Raw genomic sequence first — 14,103 nt, 5'->3', positions numbered from 1 at the left:
CTGTATCACCGGAGGTATTTACACTCAGGCATTGTATGGTTTTATGCTGATAAACCTTTTACTACTGGGCATTCATCAAATTCTTAGGCTCCCATTGCCGAGGCTACACATGCAATCCATTTTAGTTGGATGCCTGGGAGGGATCATTCCCAGTCAAAATGGCATTTAGTGCCTTCAATGGCTGCCATTATGTTCACTTTCTTTTCAATTGAAGGGGAGGAAAACCTTGTAGTGTTCATTTTGTCCATGATTTGAAGCCCATATTTTTTTCTGACAAGTCATTCCTTAAAAAAAATAGTCTATGGTAATTTATTCATATACATTATTCATTCATGTTGGGTCCTAGCACATTTTTTCCATACCAGTAATCGTGACTTGCCCAATAAGGCTTATGTTTATGAATGGAGGAGCAACACCTTCCTAACAATGATCTTGGGTGTTTTCCAGTGAATTCGGCACGTTGGCAGTGGACCTGTTGGAGCAGTCGTTCAGGCAAGACGAAACCATGGCCATGAAACTGCTCACCTACGAGCTGAAAAACTGGAGTAACTCGACCTGCTTGAAGTTGGCCGTTTCCTCGCACCTGCGACCCTTTGTGGCGCACACCTGCACCCAGCTACTGCTATCCGACATGTGGATGGGGCGACTAAACATGCGCAAGAACTCCTGGTACAAGGTTCATAGGCCATTTAAGATTTTTACCGGGGCATAGAATGACAATTCATTTATTCAACCCGCCAGACCACCTGAAATAAAAATCATAATAGTGACAAGCACGAAAAAATGTTGCCTTTTAAAAAATAATAATAATAATAATAAAAAGAAAGCCTGGCGAGCCAACCGACACTGGGGGAACCCGTTATTTTTGTTATTCATCCTATTAAAAAGTGTTTGATATGACTTTCAGCTACCCAAGTGGGATAAAATATGAGAGCACACCTGCCGCTGTATTTGTCTCCAGGTAATTCTGAGCATCCTAGTGCCTCCTGCCATCCTTTTGTTGGAGTACAAGTCGAAAGCCGAGATGGCGCACATCCCGCAGAGCCAGGACGACCACCAGATGACCATGGAGGACAGCGAGAACAACTTTCAGAACATTGTGGATGACATCCAAATGGTTAGTATCGGTCTTTTGTTTTTTGCATTGTCCCCCCCAAGCCCCCTCCCCCCTTAATTCATTCTGGGTCGTTGACAGGATGTATTCAAAGAGGCCCGATCCGGTGACCTTGTGGAAACAAAGACTGACATGGAGACGCACGTCCGAGCCCGCAGGCTGCCATTAACCAGGAAAATCTACGCTTTCTACCACGCTCCCATTGTCAAGTTCTGGTCAAACACGGTGTGTGCAACACATTTGATAAGTCGTCTTGAGATTTGGGCAATGTTTAAAAGCTTGCAATTTTTGGGGAGGTCAATTTTCAGTGGAATTTTATAGTACAGAAAACTTCATACAGCTCTTAGTCTCACTTTACCCGAGTATAGTACAGTCGTAGTAGTAAGACAATCATTAAAAAAGGGGAAAGGGACAAAGTACATAAGTTTTATCAGATACCTTACATGCACAGCACAACACTTGATGCTTAATGACTCCCATAGAGATCAATTTTCCTACATTGGCTCTCCCTGAGAAGCTAAGGGAAGGTGCACATAAATATAACAGAAAATGAATAAATAAACACATTTGAATTCAGCAAATAGAAATGTAAACGACTGTCACCTAATTACCAGCCATGTTTGTCTGAAAAAAATCCCAAAGCTTCAGATTTAGTCATTTCTATTGCAAAATAACTGTGGTAAAAATGCATGACTTTCTCAACATTCGTTCAGCTGTCGACTGATCACATTCACACTCATGCGTGATATTATCTCACTTCCTCCTCTGTGTGGCAATGTTCTATTTATGAGGACAATAACAAGTAGATAGCATCGGGGAAAGTGCTCATTAGGATATCTTAGATGCCTATTTGCATTCTGACCTCCATGTGTAAATGGCGGTACACTCCCTAAACCTAGCTATCAGGTAAACGCTTGTTTTCCCAGCACGCAAGTACGACAGCGTTGTGGTTCATGTGTTATTTAAAGGTCTGACTAGTCCGTGGTGTATCAAGTATATCAGTGCAAAGCTAACAGAGTCTACATGCTAATTATCGGTTTCTCACGGTCTCAGTATTTGACCCTCAAGTTCTGAGATTTGTCAAACTGACTCCAATATCTAACGGTAACATTGGATTAGAAAATACATAAAAAATACTAGGATGAACACTGTATAATCAAAAAAATAAATCAATCTACCTCCACTAATAGATTTTAGTACAGTTTATTATGGGACTCCCATTCCAAACCAAACTGCTCTGATTTACTCCCATGTTGGTATTTGTCTTCATTAAATGATGTCAAAGTGAGATTTCTGCAAAATTTCTCTCCGATCTCAAATATAATGTAAAGAAATTCTGCCATCTATTGGTGTCTGTTTTTCATGAGTTATGTGCACGCATGAATTTAAAATGATTGCTCGATGATGACTTGCCCTGTGGGTGATTATTCTTTTGTTTCTTTGTTTTCCAGCTGTTCTATTTGGGTTTTTTGATGCTTTACTCATTCGTGGTACTGGTAAAAATGCCTGAATGGCCTTCTCCGCAAGAGTGGGTCGTCATCCTCTACATCTTTACCTCAGCCATTGAAAAGATTCGAGAGGTACAGCATCCTACTGTATTGAATACAGTGGTACCTCGACATACGATCTTAATCCGTTCCGGGACTGAGATCGTATGTCGAGCTTTTCGTAACTCGAGCGGACGTTTCCCATTGAAACGAACTAAAAACAAATTAATCCGTTCCAACCCTCTGAAAAAACACCAAAAACAGGATATAGGATTGGAAAGTGTTTTATTTGTTCTAATTCACCATCTATTAACAAAGTAACACATAACTAGTGGTTTAATAGTAATAAAAATGTGTTTAATAGAAGTAAAATTAGATGCATTTCGCAGAGGGTAGAGACAGCGACATACACGGAGGCGGGGGGGCGTTTGGGGGAACTTTATCCATGGCAACAACGCACTCTCAAACGAACAAACACATTTAGATTAACTTGGATTAATATATACAGACACACTCAAACATACGTTTAATGTAACTACACGAAACTGAATTCTAATTTTGTTTTAATTTTTTTTTTTACCGTCGTTCTTGGCGGGTTAGCTGTTTGCCACGCCTCCACCCTCACGTTCGCTATCGATGGGCTGTTTGCTCTTGTATTCCCTTCAAAATATTCCGAAAATGATGCACACAAATGTGCTCACTAGGATAACGCACGACCACTTGCCAACGAGAAGAGTAGTCTTGAATTAGCGATCGTGGGAGCTAGCAGGCTAAGGAAGGAATAACAGCCTACCCACGTATTGATTGTCGGTAATAAAGTTTTATTCTGAGAAAGGGTGCCATTGCCTATCGGTGTTGTGTGCACGAGTATACTTCATTACCCAGAAAGCCCTCTTTTTGCCCGCGCATGCGCGTTGTGCGTTTCCTGGTCGATGCGTAGGAGAAACTCGTCTGAATAAATCGTTCAGTGCTCGATATCTGTTATACACGAAAGAGATGTGGCAAAAAAAGACAGTGTGCTACAATCATAAACACCCTCATGTCATGGCGACCTGGCTTGGTTGCATCTCGAAATTTTGATCGTATCTAGGGCAAATTATTCGATCTAAATTTTCATCGTACCTCGAGCATGTCGTAGGTCGAGGTTCTGTTCACGACCTTGCTCAAACAAATGTTTACCTTGTTTTTTTTGGCAGATGTTTATGTCAGAGGCCGGCAAAATAAGTCAAAAGATAAAGGTGTGGTTCGACGACTACTTCAACGTCTCCGACTTCCTGGCCATCGTGTCTTTCTTCATCGGATTTGGCTTAAGACTAGGCGGTGGGAAAGCCTTCGTCCCGGGCAGGACGGTTTACTGCCTCAACATAATCTTCTGGTATGTGAGACTTCTGGATATCCTGGCGGTCAACCAGCAAGCTGGACCCTACGTCATGATGATCGCCAAAATGGTGCGTTCCAAGACAATCAACGCGCTTTGCTCATTTTTGGAGACGCTACCCATCCATCGTATAATCCCCGTCGGCGTGTTTCATTTGTTATCGGCGTCTCTTTTCAGGTGGCCAACATGTTTTACATTGTGGTGATCATGGCCATCGTCCTGCTTAGCTACGGCGTCCCTCGCAAGGCCATTTTGTACCCGGATGAAGAACCCACCTGGACACTGGCCAAAGATGTGGTCTTCCAGCCATACTGGATGATGTATGGAGAAGTTTATGCCTATGAAATCGACGGTAAGGACGCTGAGGATGGAAAGGGAGATTATGATGGTAAGGACAAGAGATGGACCGACATGGATTTTTCAGGTCAGATATCAATTATTGATAGTTAGAGGAGGCAGAGAGACGATATTCATTTGCAGTCAAACTTTACAAAAAAATGAAAAATACTTTCAAGACAGACGTCGCCGTTAGACGTAGTGAAATACAATGTCCGCAACAGTGTATGTCTACATCTTCTAATAGGCGTTTTGTCTTCACAGTGTGTGCCAACAATAGTGAGTCGTCAGTAAAAGGCCTTTGCACAGCAGGAGTGTGGCTGACTCCTCTCCTTCAAGCCGTCTACCTCTTTGTACAGTACATACTTATGGTTAACCTCCTCATTGCCTTCTTCAAGTAGGTGCACTTATATTATTGAAATTGAATAACACACCCACATACACACACTGTGCCCACTTTGGTTCAAATCTTGCTGAAAAGTGTAAATGTTTTGTATAAATATTGCATTGCATTCAAAGTAGGTACTGCCCATGCATTAAAATATAGTTTTTCATTTTAATTATACACGTGATTAGTATATATATTGAATATATGTATGTAATGTATTATATATGACATACCGTATTTACTCGCATATAAGCCGCCCCGCGTACAAACCGCACCCTTAAAATTGCCTTAAAATCGTTGAATTTTACAATGTCAAGTGTATAAGCCGTCACCTGATACACAATTTTCACCTCCATATTCATGGTTTTAATAGGGAATACAAATGTGTTACTTTGAAGGGAAAATCTTAAGAAAAATCATCGAACGTGGTATTTCTGAGATACTGTATGAATCAAAAGCACATTTTTAAGGTCGATATCATAAGGAATTAATTCATCCCGTAATGGTTGTTTTCTTACTGCAAAACAGAAAATAACCAGCAAATGTTACTTTGCTAACATCTACCTGTGAAGAAGAGTATAGCAAGTCTTGCACGCATATAGGCCGCACCCTTGATTCAGTCATCACTTTTTTGAGTTACAAATACGTCTTATATGTGAGAAAATACGGTAATTTAATTGAAACCACATGGAAAATATAATATAAATATATATATTACTATATATAAATATAGTACTCAAATTTATTGAGATGTACCCTATGTTCTTAAGAACACATTTGCACGGGCATACCGTCTTCTCTAGTAACGTTCAGTTATGTAACCAATGGGATAATTTTGTGTTAGAAAGTGATATAATAAGATGGGCTTATGAGGCTTGACTTGACCAATTTTTCAAAAAAGCCATCATCTACATGTGACTTAAACCCGTGTGTGGGTTTAACTCTAAAAGCATGGTCAATTTTCTTTGCAGCAATGTGTATATGCAGGTTAAGTCCATCTCCAATCTGGTGTGGAAGTACCAACGCTACCACTTTATCATGGCCTACCACGAGAAACCAGTCCTTCCGCCCCCCTTTATCATCCTATGCCATATTTACTCGCTCTTTTGTATGTGCCGGAAGAGAAAGAAGGAGCACACCTATGGTCCAAGTAAGTATGTTGGGCAAATCGTCCTCCGGATAAGCGGTCGTGGCCTGAGAGGACGGTAAGAAATGCCGTTCCTTTCGTTTCAGAGCTTTTCCTCACGGACGAAGACCAGAAAAAGCTTCACGACTTTGAGGAGCAGTGCGTGGAGACTTACTTCCACGAAAAGGAAGACCAGATTCACACGGGAAGTGAAGAGCGCATACGGCTCACCTCCGAAAGGTACCGTAGAAAATGATATGCCGACTATGATACACAATAGATTTGATAAATCCAGTGTTTTGAACATTTAATCCATCGAGTTCATCTTTGATTTATCGTTGAAGGGAGCTCGCGTAGCACGCTTAGAGAGCTGTCCTTCTCCACGATAGGAATATTGACGGAGAGAATGAGGAGTTTATTGTGGTCTTTTTCCAGAGTTGAGACGATGTGCATGCAGCTGAAGGAGGTGGGCAACAAGGTCAACTTCATCAAGCGCTCTTTGCACACACTGGACTCCCAGATTGGTCACCTGCAGGACTTGTCCGCCCTCACCGTGGACACCCTGAAGACCCTGACGGCCCAGAGGGCGTCGGAGGCCAGCAAGGTCCACAATCAGATCACCCGGGAGCTCAGCCTCTCCAAGAACGTGGTCCCCAGCATTGTTCCCGTGGCCACGGACACCGGCCCGCAGTCCAAACCTGCCCTTTTGGGGAAACGCAACGTCGGGCCCTACTTTGGCTCGGCCAACATTGCCGACTCTCTTTTTGGCTTCGGGACCGACGGTGGCCGTAGATTTGGGGCGATTCCCCTGACGGGACTGGGGCCCGACCCCAATCCCAGCCCGGAGAAGAGGGGCTTATTGGGATTCCTTGGGCACGTCTCCCCCGAGGCCGGCGCCGCCGCCTTTGTCCGAAGTGCCATGGCCCTTCCCCCGCCGGATCTGCATTTCCGGGGCCACTCCCTCACCCGCGGCAAACTGAGCCGTCCACGCGAGCCGGAGTATTCCGACTCTCCATCCAGCCTGCCCAACGTGCCGTCGCGGGTGGCGCACTTTCACATCAGCAGCACGCCCTCCCAGCCCGGCGGCTCCAGCCACCCGGAGCTCGCCCTGGCCGGCCTTTCCCAGAAGACGGCGGAGAGCCCCGCCATCGAGTTCGGCGCCTTCGTCGGTGAGTACGAGGGAGGCTCGGGGAGCCACGACCACCAGAACGCCGCGTGCGCTTATCCCACCGTGGTGGCCGTCGCTAAGACTTCGGGCTCCGCTCGGCTTGCCGACCCTCCCGCTTGCTCCGCGCAAGGTTTAGCAGAGGGGGGAGGGGCCCGGGGGTACGTGAACGAGGCTTTCTGCGACGACGAGGGCCACGCCGTCCCTCCGACTCGACGGCAAGCGCACGCTCGGAGCGCAGAGCACGGCGAGGCCTCAGCGGCGATCCCCCGAGGAAGAAGCGGCGATTCCGAAAGGACGGGCGCCGAAGTGTCGAGAGGTTTGCGCGTTGAGGGCCGCATCTGCGGGTACTGTCAACTTCAAGATCGGGGGGAAATGTTGCTTTTTTTTCTTCCCTCTCCTCCCTTTTCTCGCTCTTCTCTCGCTCTTTTCCTGCTGGTTCTGGTGTGGTCCAAATGTTTTGAGACGTGTCGAGATCATTTGCACGAGTGTTTTTATTCTTCGGGGAAAAAAAATTGACGGGTGGAGGAGGGTTCAGAGTTCCCGGTGATGGGATTTGATTTCCCGACCGATCGCGGTGTCTTAATGTTGCTACGTCAAACCAATGCATGAGGGACGGATGTTTTCTGTTGAAAAATGTCATGTTTGATTGAAAAGTGGGATTGGTGACGGTTTGACGACTTTTAATGTCACGTGTCTCACGATGCTGTGTTGCTTTCAGGACATAAAGACAGTTTAGACATGCAGCACTCCACACCCAAAGATTCTTGCAGTCCACAGCGCAGCCCCACCCTACCTCGGCAGGTGAGTCTGCACAATAGCTAACTGCTCCATTTTTTTTTTCCTTGGGCCACACCTGTGTTGGAGAGAATGTTCGTTTTCTGTGCTAATTATTTCTGCAGTTACTGTTTGTGTTGTTTAATTACTCGCTGGTTATGCTTTTTGTGTTTTTTTTTTTTGTTTAAATTATGACATTTGCGTTAATGCTATCCTATTTCTCATTGACTGTAGAAATAACCCTGTTCTACAGCTCATGAAATTAAAGTACAAATTGTCCCTCTCTGGCTCATGAGCGCCACAATATAAAATCAACACCATGTTTAGGTCAAGTTGTCATTGAAATATTTCTTATGCAATTCTCTCTGAAATAAAAAAAAGAACTGTCGCCCAAGTGATGGGAATAAAACTTAAAGGAATGAATGTTTTCTATGTTCTAGGTTCATCTTGAAGGTCAGGGTCACATTAGAGCCGTTAATTCCTATGCGGGTTTCACAGAGTTTGACAAAAGCCCTGATTTTCTTCATCCTGATTCAAGTAGGCTTCCATCAATAAGTCACATAAAACTTTTTTTTTTTTAAACCCAAGTTAAATGCATAAAAAAATGCGTGTCTCTATGTGTAGCTCTGAGAAAGAGGGATCGGAGCAGAGTGTCAGCTGAGGACATCCTCATCCATGAAGATCCACAGGCTTCCGTCCCGGTAGGAAATGCGCATCCCTCGTTCACCAAAACAACAGCAACTGTCATTAAAAAAATAAAAACACTTTGTAGAAATAATCTGATGAAAAACAGTAAAATGCCTAAAGTGGTAAAATGAGAATTCCTTCTTAATCCACATTGCTATTCATTAACTTGAATATCATGTCAGTCCGGACGGTTGTAAATCAAGAAGCCTTTTTTTGTCAACTGAAATTCTTGTCATTTCAATCTCAGGAAAGAGTGCAAGTCAAATCAGCCCAAGCAAGCAGCCTGTAAGTATCGCATTACTGCTTTAAAAGACCAAGGCGGCGCAATGAATCACTTTTCATGGAAATCTCGTGGTCTCCTTTCCAGGCAACCCCCTGGAGAAGACACGTTAGCCGGTGAGTGAGATGTACTATTTTCTACAACGAATCAATTGTGTATGCAAATATGAATTCCATTCACACATGACAGTATTATTTAACACGCCTGCCATTTTTACTTCTTTATTATACACTTCGACCATGTGAAATCTGGGACTGGAAAGTCTGGGAGATATTTTTAAAAAAAAAATGATTTTGCAATATTTTAAGTCAAAAGTTGATTTATTTTTGTTGTTTGGTAGCTCCCGTCTCTTTTTGCACACCTCGACAATCCCACCTCGGACCCCGAAAGGACTGTGAGTCACGTTCGATGCTTTTATTTAACATCTTTGTTTGGTCAGAATAGCAGTCTCAAAAATGTTTGTGCTCTCTTCCTATTAATTATGAATCTATCTGTACATTCTGTAGATATGAAATGATGATTGATGTTTTGTTTTTGTTCATTATCTTCAGCCATTGGATCACCTTTCAAGCCTATGGAAAATTACCAGTATTCAGGTAGGCTTCTATATTTATATTTTGATTTTGCTGTCATGTTTTTTTGGGAGAAGGGGCCTACTGTGTGTTTTAGAGCTATAGGAGACAGATTGTACCTGTTTATTTATTGTAAAGATCATATTTAAATGGAAATGTTTAAGAGTGACTTCATATACGTATATAAACCACTACTAGTACCCAGTGGCGGTCCGTGCATTTTCTCGTAGCGCCTTCAATGAATCAATCCAACCCTCAAAATATTTTATGGCTATAAAACCTCTACTGCAGCTACAGCTGCAACACATAAAAATCATCAATAATAGCCTCATACAATTGAAATATTATTTAGGAATAGGAATGAAAGCGATGACGTATCCCTACGACTGCGAGAAGGCAATGACGTATCCCTACGCCTGCGAGAAGGCCTGGTGTCACCAAATTGAATTCTGCTTGGTTAAAGCAACAGTCTTATCGACGCTTGTTTAATGCAGCAGGGCCTGCAGGACTGATTGTGAAGGCCTTGAGGCAGATTTCTGACCCTGGCAACAAATAATGGCTGAAATGTGATTGGTTTTAAATGCTTCAATATTTAAAAAAAACATCTGGAAGCAGTGAAACCAGGGGCAATGAAAGGAAGCTAACAGACAATTTGGAATTATTTGATAAGTATTGGTGGACAAAATATAATATGATTCAGATATTTCTTAGGCCAGCAGAGAAGGCCTTGAAGGCCCTGACGGCCCGCCACTGCTATTACCACATGTCAACGTCTCATTCACCCTGTAAAATTTGAGTTGAATGGCCTCATCACAGCATTCTTTTTCTGACCTCGTCACCCCAAAATCTAATCACCGCTTCAGATTCTTATGACAAGCATATCCTGAGAGTTCGATCATAATCTCTTTATTCTTTCTCATCTTGAACACAAATATACAGACAGACACCCTTCAAAATCACCACATTTTCCACTTAAATTTGTAACCAGTCAATGTGATTGACAGTTGATATGTATATTTTTGTCCCTTTTAGCTGTTGAGCGTAATAACCTGATGCGACTGTCACAGAGCATCCCTTTCACACCGGTCCCCCCCAGAGGTGAGTGCATGTACACAAACACGGCAGGCACTCTGCCCACCCACACGGGAAGAGGAAGTGCTCATGTGGTTTGAGCACCATGACAACCAGACCATGACACATTTCCAAACAAAAGATTTCACACACCGAATGAGCCGCAGATTTTTGCCGTCTGCTAGCATGCTATTTTCTTATTGCTATTCTATCATTCTATTATCATGTACCAGCTAATGAAGCACTAAAAAGCGATACGCGATCGTCAAATCTGGTTGTGATGTTGCAACCAGAATACTGGGCGTTCCCTGACATTTTGGGTGGAATACAATAAAATGGTTAAACGATGCCAGATTTGAGAGTTAGGTAGGTAGGTTAGTGAAGCCATTTTCATTTTTGACATGGTCATCATGTCATAGCACCGTTTAAATTGGCAGAAGTGTCTTATTTTAACTCCAAACAAACAGTAGTGGTTAAAAGATCGTGTGTGATTGGAGTAATCACAGCATTGTCATTGTTTCTTTTTGGTGTACACATTTATCGGTATCAAAACTCTCGCTTGAACTCACAGTGGCATTATATATGGTTGAACTAAATTCATTTTAGTCATCAAAAACATTACTTTGAGAATAGTTCAGTATTTGGAGGATATAATCTTCACAGCCCACTTCAACATGTATTACATTTTTTTTCATTTGCGTAACCCGGAAACTGTGGGGTAAGAGCGGGCGGGAAAAAATGACCATGTATAGTACGGCTTTTTTCTTAAAAAATGACCATGTATAGTAAGGCTTTTTTCTTTAAAAAGGACCATGTATAGTAAGGCTTTTTAAAAAAAGGACCATAATATAGTGAGGCTTTTTTCTTTAAAAAAGACCATGTATAGTAAGGCTTTTTTTCTTAAAAAATGACCATGTATAGTAAGGCTTTTTTCTTTAAAAATGACCATGTATAGTAAGGCTTTTTTATTTCAAAAAATGACCATGTATACTAAGGCTTTTTTCTTAAAAAATGATTTTATTTCAAAAAATGACCATGTATAATAAGGCATTTTTCTTTTAAAAAAAGACCATATATAGTAAGGCTTTTATCTAAAAAAACGACCATGTATAATAAGGCTTTTTTCTTTAAAAAAAAAAAAAGACCACATATAGTAAGGCTTTTTTCTCAAAAAATGACCATGTATAGTAAGACTTTTTTATTTCAAAAAATGACCATGTATAATAAGGCTTTTTTCTTTCAAAAAAAGACCATATATAGTAAGACTTTTTTTCTCAAAAAATGACCATGTATAAGGTTTTTTTTTCTTAAAAAAAAAAAAAAAAACATAGGCCCGACGGAACGCAGCACAAGTACGCCAGTATGTCAGCTTGCGTCTGCCGTTTTGACAGGCGAGCCGGTGACGGTGTACCGCCTGGAGGAGAGCTCTCCCAACACCATCGACAACAGCATGTCTTCCTGGGCCCAGCGCGGCCTGTGCGCCAAAATCGAGTTTCTCAGCAAAGAGGAGATGGGCGGGGGTCTCCGACGGGCCCTCAAGGTCCTCTGCACCTGGTCCGAATACGACATCCTCAAGCCGGGACACCACTACATCGTCAAGTCCTTTCTGCCGGAGGTGGTGGAGACCTGGCAGAGCATCTACAAGGATGACACCGTGTTGCACCTTTGTCTCAGGGTAACCAAATCCATCATAAATGTGCACTCTTTGTTCAGGACTTGAGATGTTAACTGTTGTTGGGTTATTTATTGATTTATTTTCAGGAAATTCAACAGCAGCGAGCAGCGCAGAAGCTGACGGTGGCCTTTAACCAGATCCGACCCAAACCTATCCCTTACTCACCAAGGTAGTATATCATTTCATATAAGTCATCGTCGTACATGTCAGGATTCTCATGGTGTCATGATGACTTGGCAACAAATGAGTAACTAAACTAGATGAACAGGCTCCAGTGTTTATTCAGTAACCGCCCTTTTTTTTGTTCGCCTCTCGGCTTTATTCCGCGCGCCGGCAGAATCCGCCTTTTCCTCTATAGTTTATCAAATTGGCAAGTAAATACTCTTGTTCATAAACAGGATTCCATTACGATACAAATTCTGAGTAAAAGCTAAATGCCAGAATGTGGAAGTGCCATGTTTCAATATTACTGTGATGGACTAATGACTAACAAACAGCAAAAAAAATTCAGCAAAACCAAGGAAAATTACAACAAAATACATGCAACATAAAGAAAATCCAAAAATCCTAAAACCCAACATTGAAATGTTTTATTTTAGTCGTTTTTGGGCACTCATTTAAATTTGTTTATTGGCCCTTCTGTCCCAGTTAACACGGATTTGACATTAGCAGTCAATGAGTTAACGAATTTCTCCAGGAATGTCATTTTGCCGTTCACGGGATGACATTTTCCCGCCCGCGCAGGTTCCTCGAGGTCTTCCTGCTTTACTGCCACTCTGCGGGCCAGTGGTTTGCCATCGAGGAGTGCATCACGGGCGAGTTCCGCAAGTTCAACAACAACAACGGCGACGAGATCGCCCCCACCAACCTCCTGGAGGAGACCATGCTGGCCTTCAGCCACTGGACCTACGAGTACACACGCGGCGAGCTGCTGGTGCTCGACCTCCAGGGTAACTAACGTCCGTCCGTCGTCTCCCTTTGGCCGTCCAAACAAATTTTATTTGCGCCTTTCTCGCTCTCAATCAGGAGCCGGAGAGATTCTGACCGATCCGTCTGTGATCAAGAGCGGCGAGAAGGGGTGAGCGCTCGTGGCAGTCTTTCCCTTTGTTACGTGTAGTTGTAGTTTTGGGATGGATGGATGTGCTGTCCGTCTGATTAATGTATGCGTTTCGCCTATTGTGTCCCTCACGGTTTCCCTTCCCTCGTTTGATCGGGTGTGTGTATCTTCTAATCAGCCCCTGTCTGTCTATTTAAATCCCGTGTGTTTGTGAGTCTCGGTCGGATCGCCCGCTTTACACTGTGTTGTTTGTTCTACGTTGCTATGCCGTGTAACTCGTTCTCCGTGTCTTCCCGCCTGGTTTGGTTTTGTTATTTGATTCCAAGAGTTCTTGTTATTTTCTGAAGATCCTACCTTAGTTATTCAAGTTTTTGTTATGTCCTTGATGGCTTCCCTGCATTTGGGTCCTTCTACATTGCTGTCCTCTCACGCGAGGCCTATCTACGTCTGTTTTATTTTTCCGGCTTCCTCACCCACAGCTCTTACGACATGATCTTTGGACCGGCCAACCTGGGCGACGACGCCATCAGGAACTTCCGGGCCAAACATCGCTGCAATTCCTGCTGCAGGAAGTTAAAACTTCCCGGTATGTATGCTGAGGTTCTGCTCCTTTAACGCTGCCATGTACAAATTAGTATTTTTTTGTTTCCCCTAAAATATAGGATAGAGGGGTCAAACTCGAGCCCCACGGGCCAATGTTTTAAGGCCCCATTTTAGCGTGACCGGACGTTTCGTCGAAAGACGTCCGGTAGAACGGGTTCGCATGCAATTGATAGATTTTAACATTGGGTGAATAGGGTTTTAATGACTATTATTTCACATTGAGTGAATAGGGTTAGGGTTAAACAAATGAAAGTCTCGTGACTCAAACCTCGGGACTCGCAAACCCGTTCTACCAAACGTCAGTTCGACCAAACGTCCGGTCGACCAAACGTCCGGGGACCAAACGTCTTTGGACGAAACGTCCGAGTACCCCATTCTAGTATTAGG

The 14,103-nt window shown here is 43.1% G+C and overlaps 1 protein-coding gene across 3 annotated transcripts in view; it reads left to right on the top strand.

Moving 5' to 3' along the window:
* LOC144091489 (transient receptor potential cation channel subfamily M member 7-like) overlaps positions 1-14,103 on the top strand; it is a 32,415-nt gene that overhangs the window by 17,631 nt on the left and 681 nt on the right. The window contains exons 17-39 of one of the 3 annotated variants that reach the window (XM_077623871.1): positions 448-676; positions 962-1,117; positions 1,196-1,339; positions 2,566-2,694; positions 3,798-4,049; positions 4,157-4,331; positions 4,580-4,712; positions 5,675-5,853; positions 5,937-6,069; positions 6,265-6,998; positions 7,716-7,798; positions 8,212-8,308; positions 8,396-8,472; positions 8,706-8,743; positions 8,826-8,854; positions 9,079-9,132; positions 9,290-9,334; positions 10,343-10,408; positions 11,773-12,056; positions 12,143-12,225; positions 12,801-13,006; positions 13,083-13,134; positions 13,593-13,699. In XM_077623871.1, coding sequence (XP_077479997.1) covers positions 448-676; positions 962-1,117; positions 1,196-1,339; positions 2,566-2,694; positions 3,798-4,049; positions 4,157-4,331; positions 4,580-4,712; positions 5,675-5,853; positions 5,937-6,069; positions 6,265-6,998; positions 7,716-7,798; positions 8,212-8,308; positions 8,396-8,472; positions 8,706-8,743; positions 8,826-8,854; positions 9,079-9,132; positions 9,290-9,334; positions 10,343-10,408; positions 11,773-12,056; positions 12,143-12,225; positions 12,801-13,006; positions 13,083-13,134; positions 13,593-13,699 — 3,485 coding nt within the window. Of the gene's footprint in view, positions 1-447; positions 677-961; positions 1,118-1,195; positions 1,340-2,565; positions 2,695-3,797; positions 4,050-4,156; positions 4,368-4,579; positions 4,713-5,674; positions 5,854-5,936; positions 6,070-6,264; positions 6,999-7,715; positions 7,799-8,211; positions 8,309-8,395; positions 8,473-8,705; positions 8,744-8,825; positions 8,855-9,078; positions 9,133-9,289; positions 9,335-10,342; positions 10,409-11,772; positions 12,057-12,142; positions 12,226-12,800; positions 13,007-13,082; positions 13,135-13,592; positions 13,700-14,103 lie in introns of those variants that run through there. The other 2 variants (XM_077623859.1, XM_077623877.1) reach the window with 2 other exon arrangements.

The sequence above is a fragment of the Stigmatopora argus genome, chromosome 2, assembly GCF_051989625.1.
Source record: "Stigmatopora argus isolate UIUO_Sarg chromosome 2, RoL_Sarg_1.0, whole genome shotgun sequence".
Lineage (NCBI taxonomy): Eukaryota > Metazoa > Chordata > Actinopteri > Syngnathiformes > Syngnathidae > Stigmatopora > Stigmatopora argus.
This window is presented reverse-complemented; position numbering and strand designations above follow the sequence as displayed.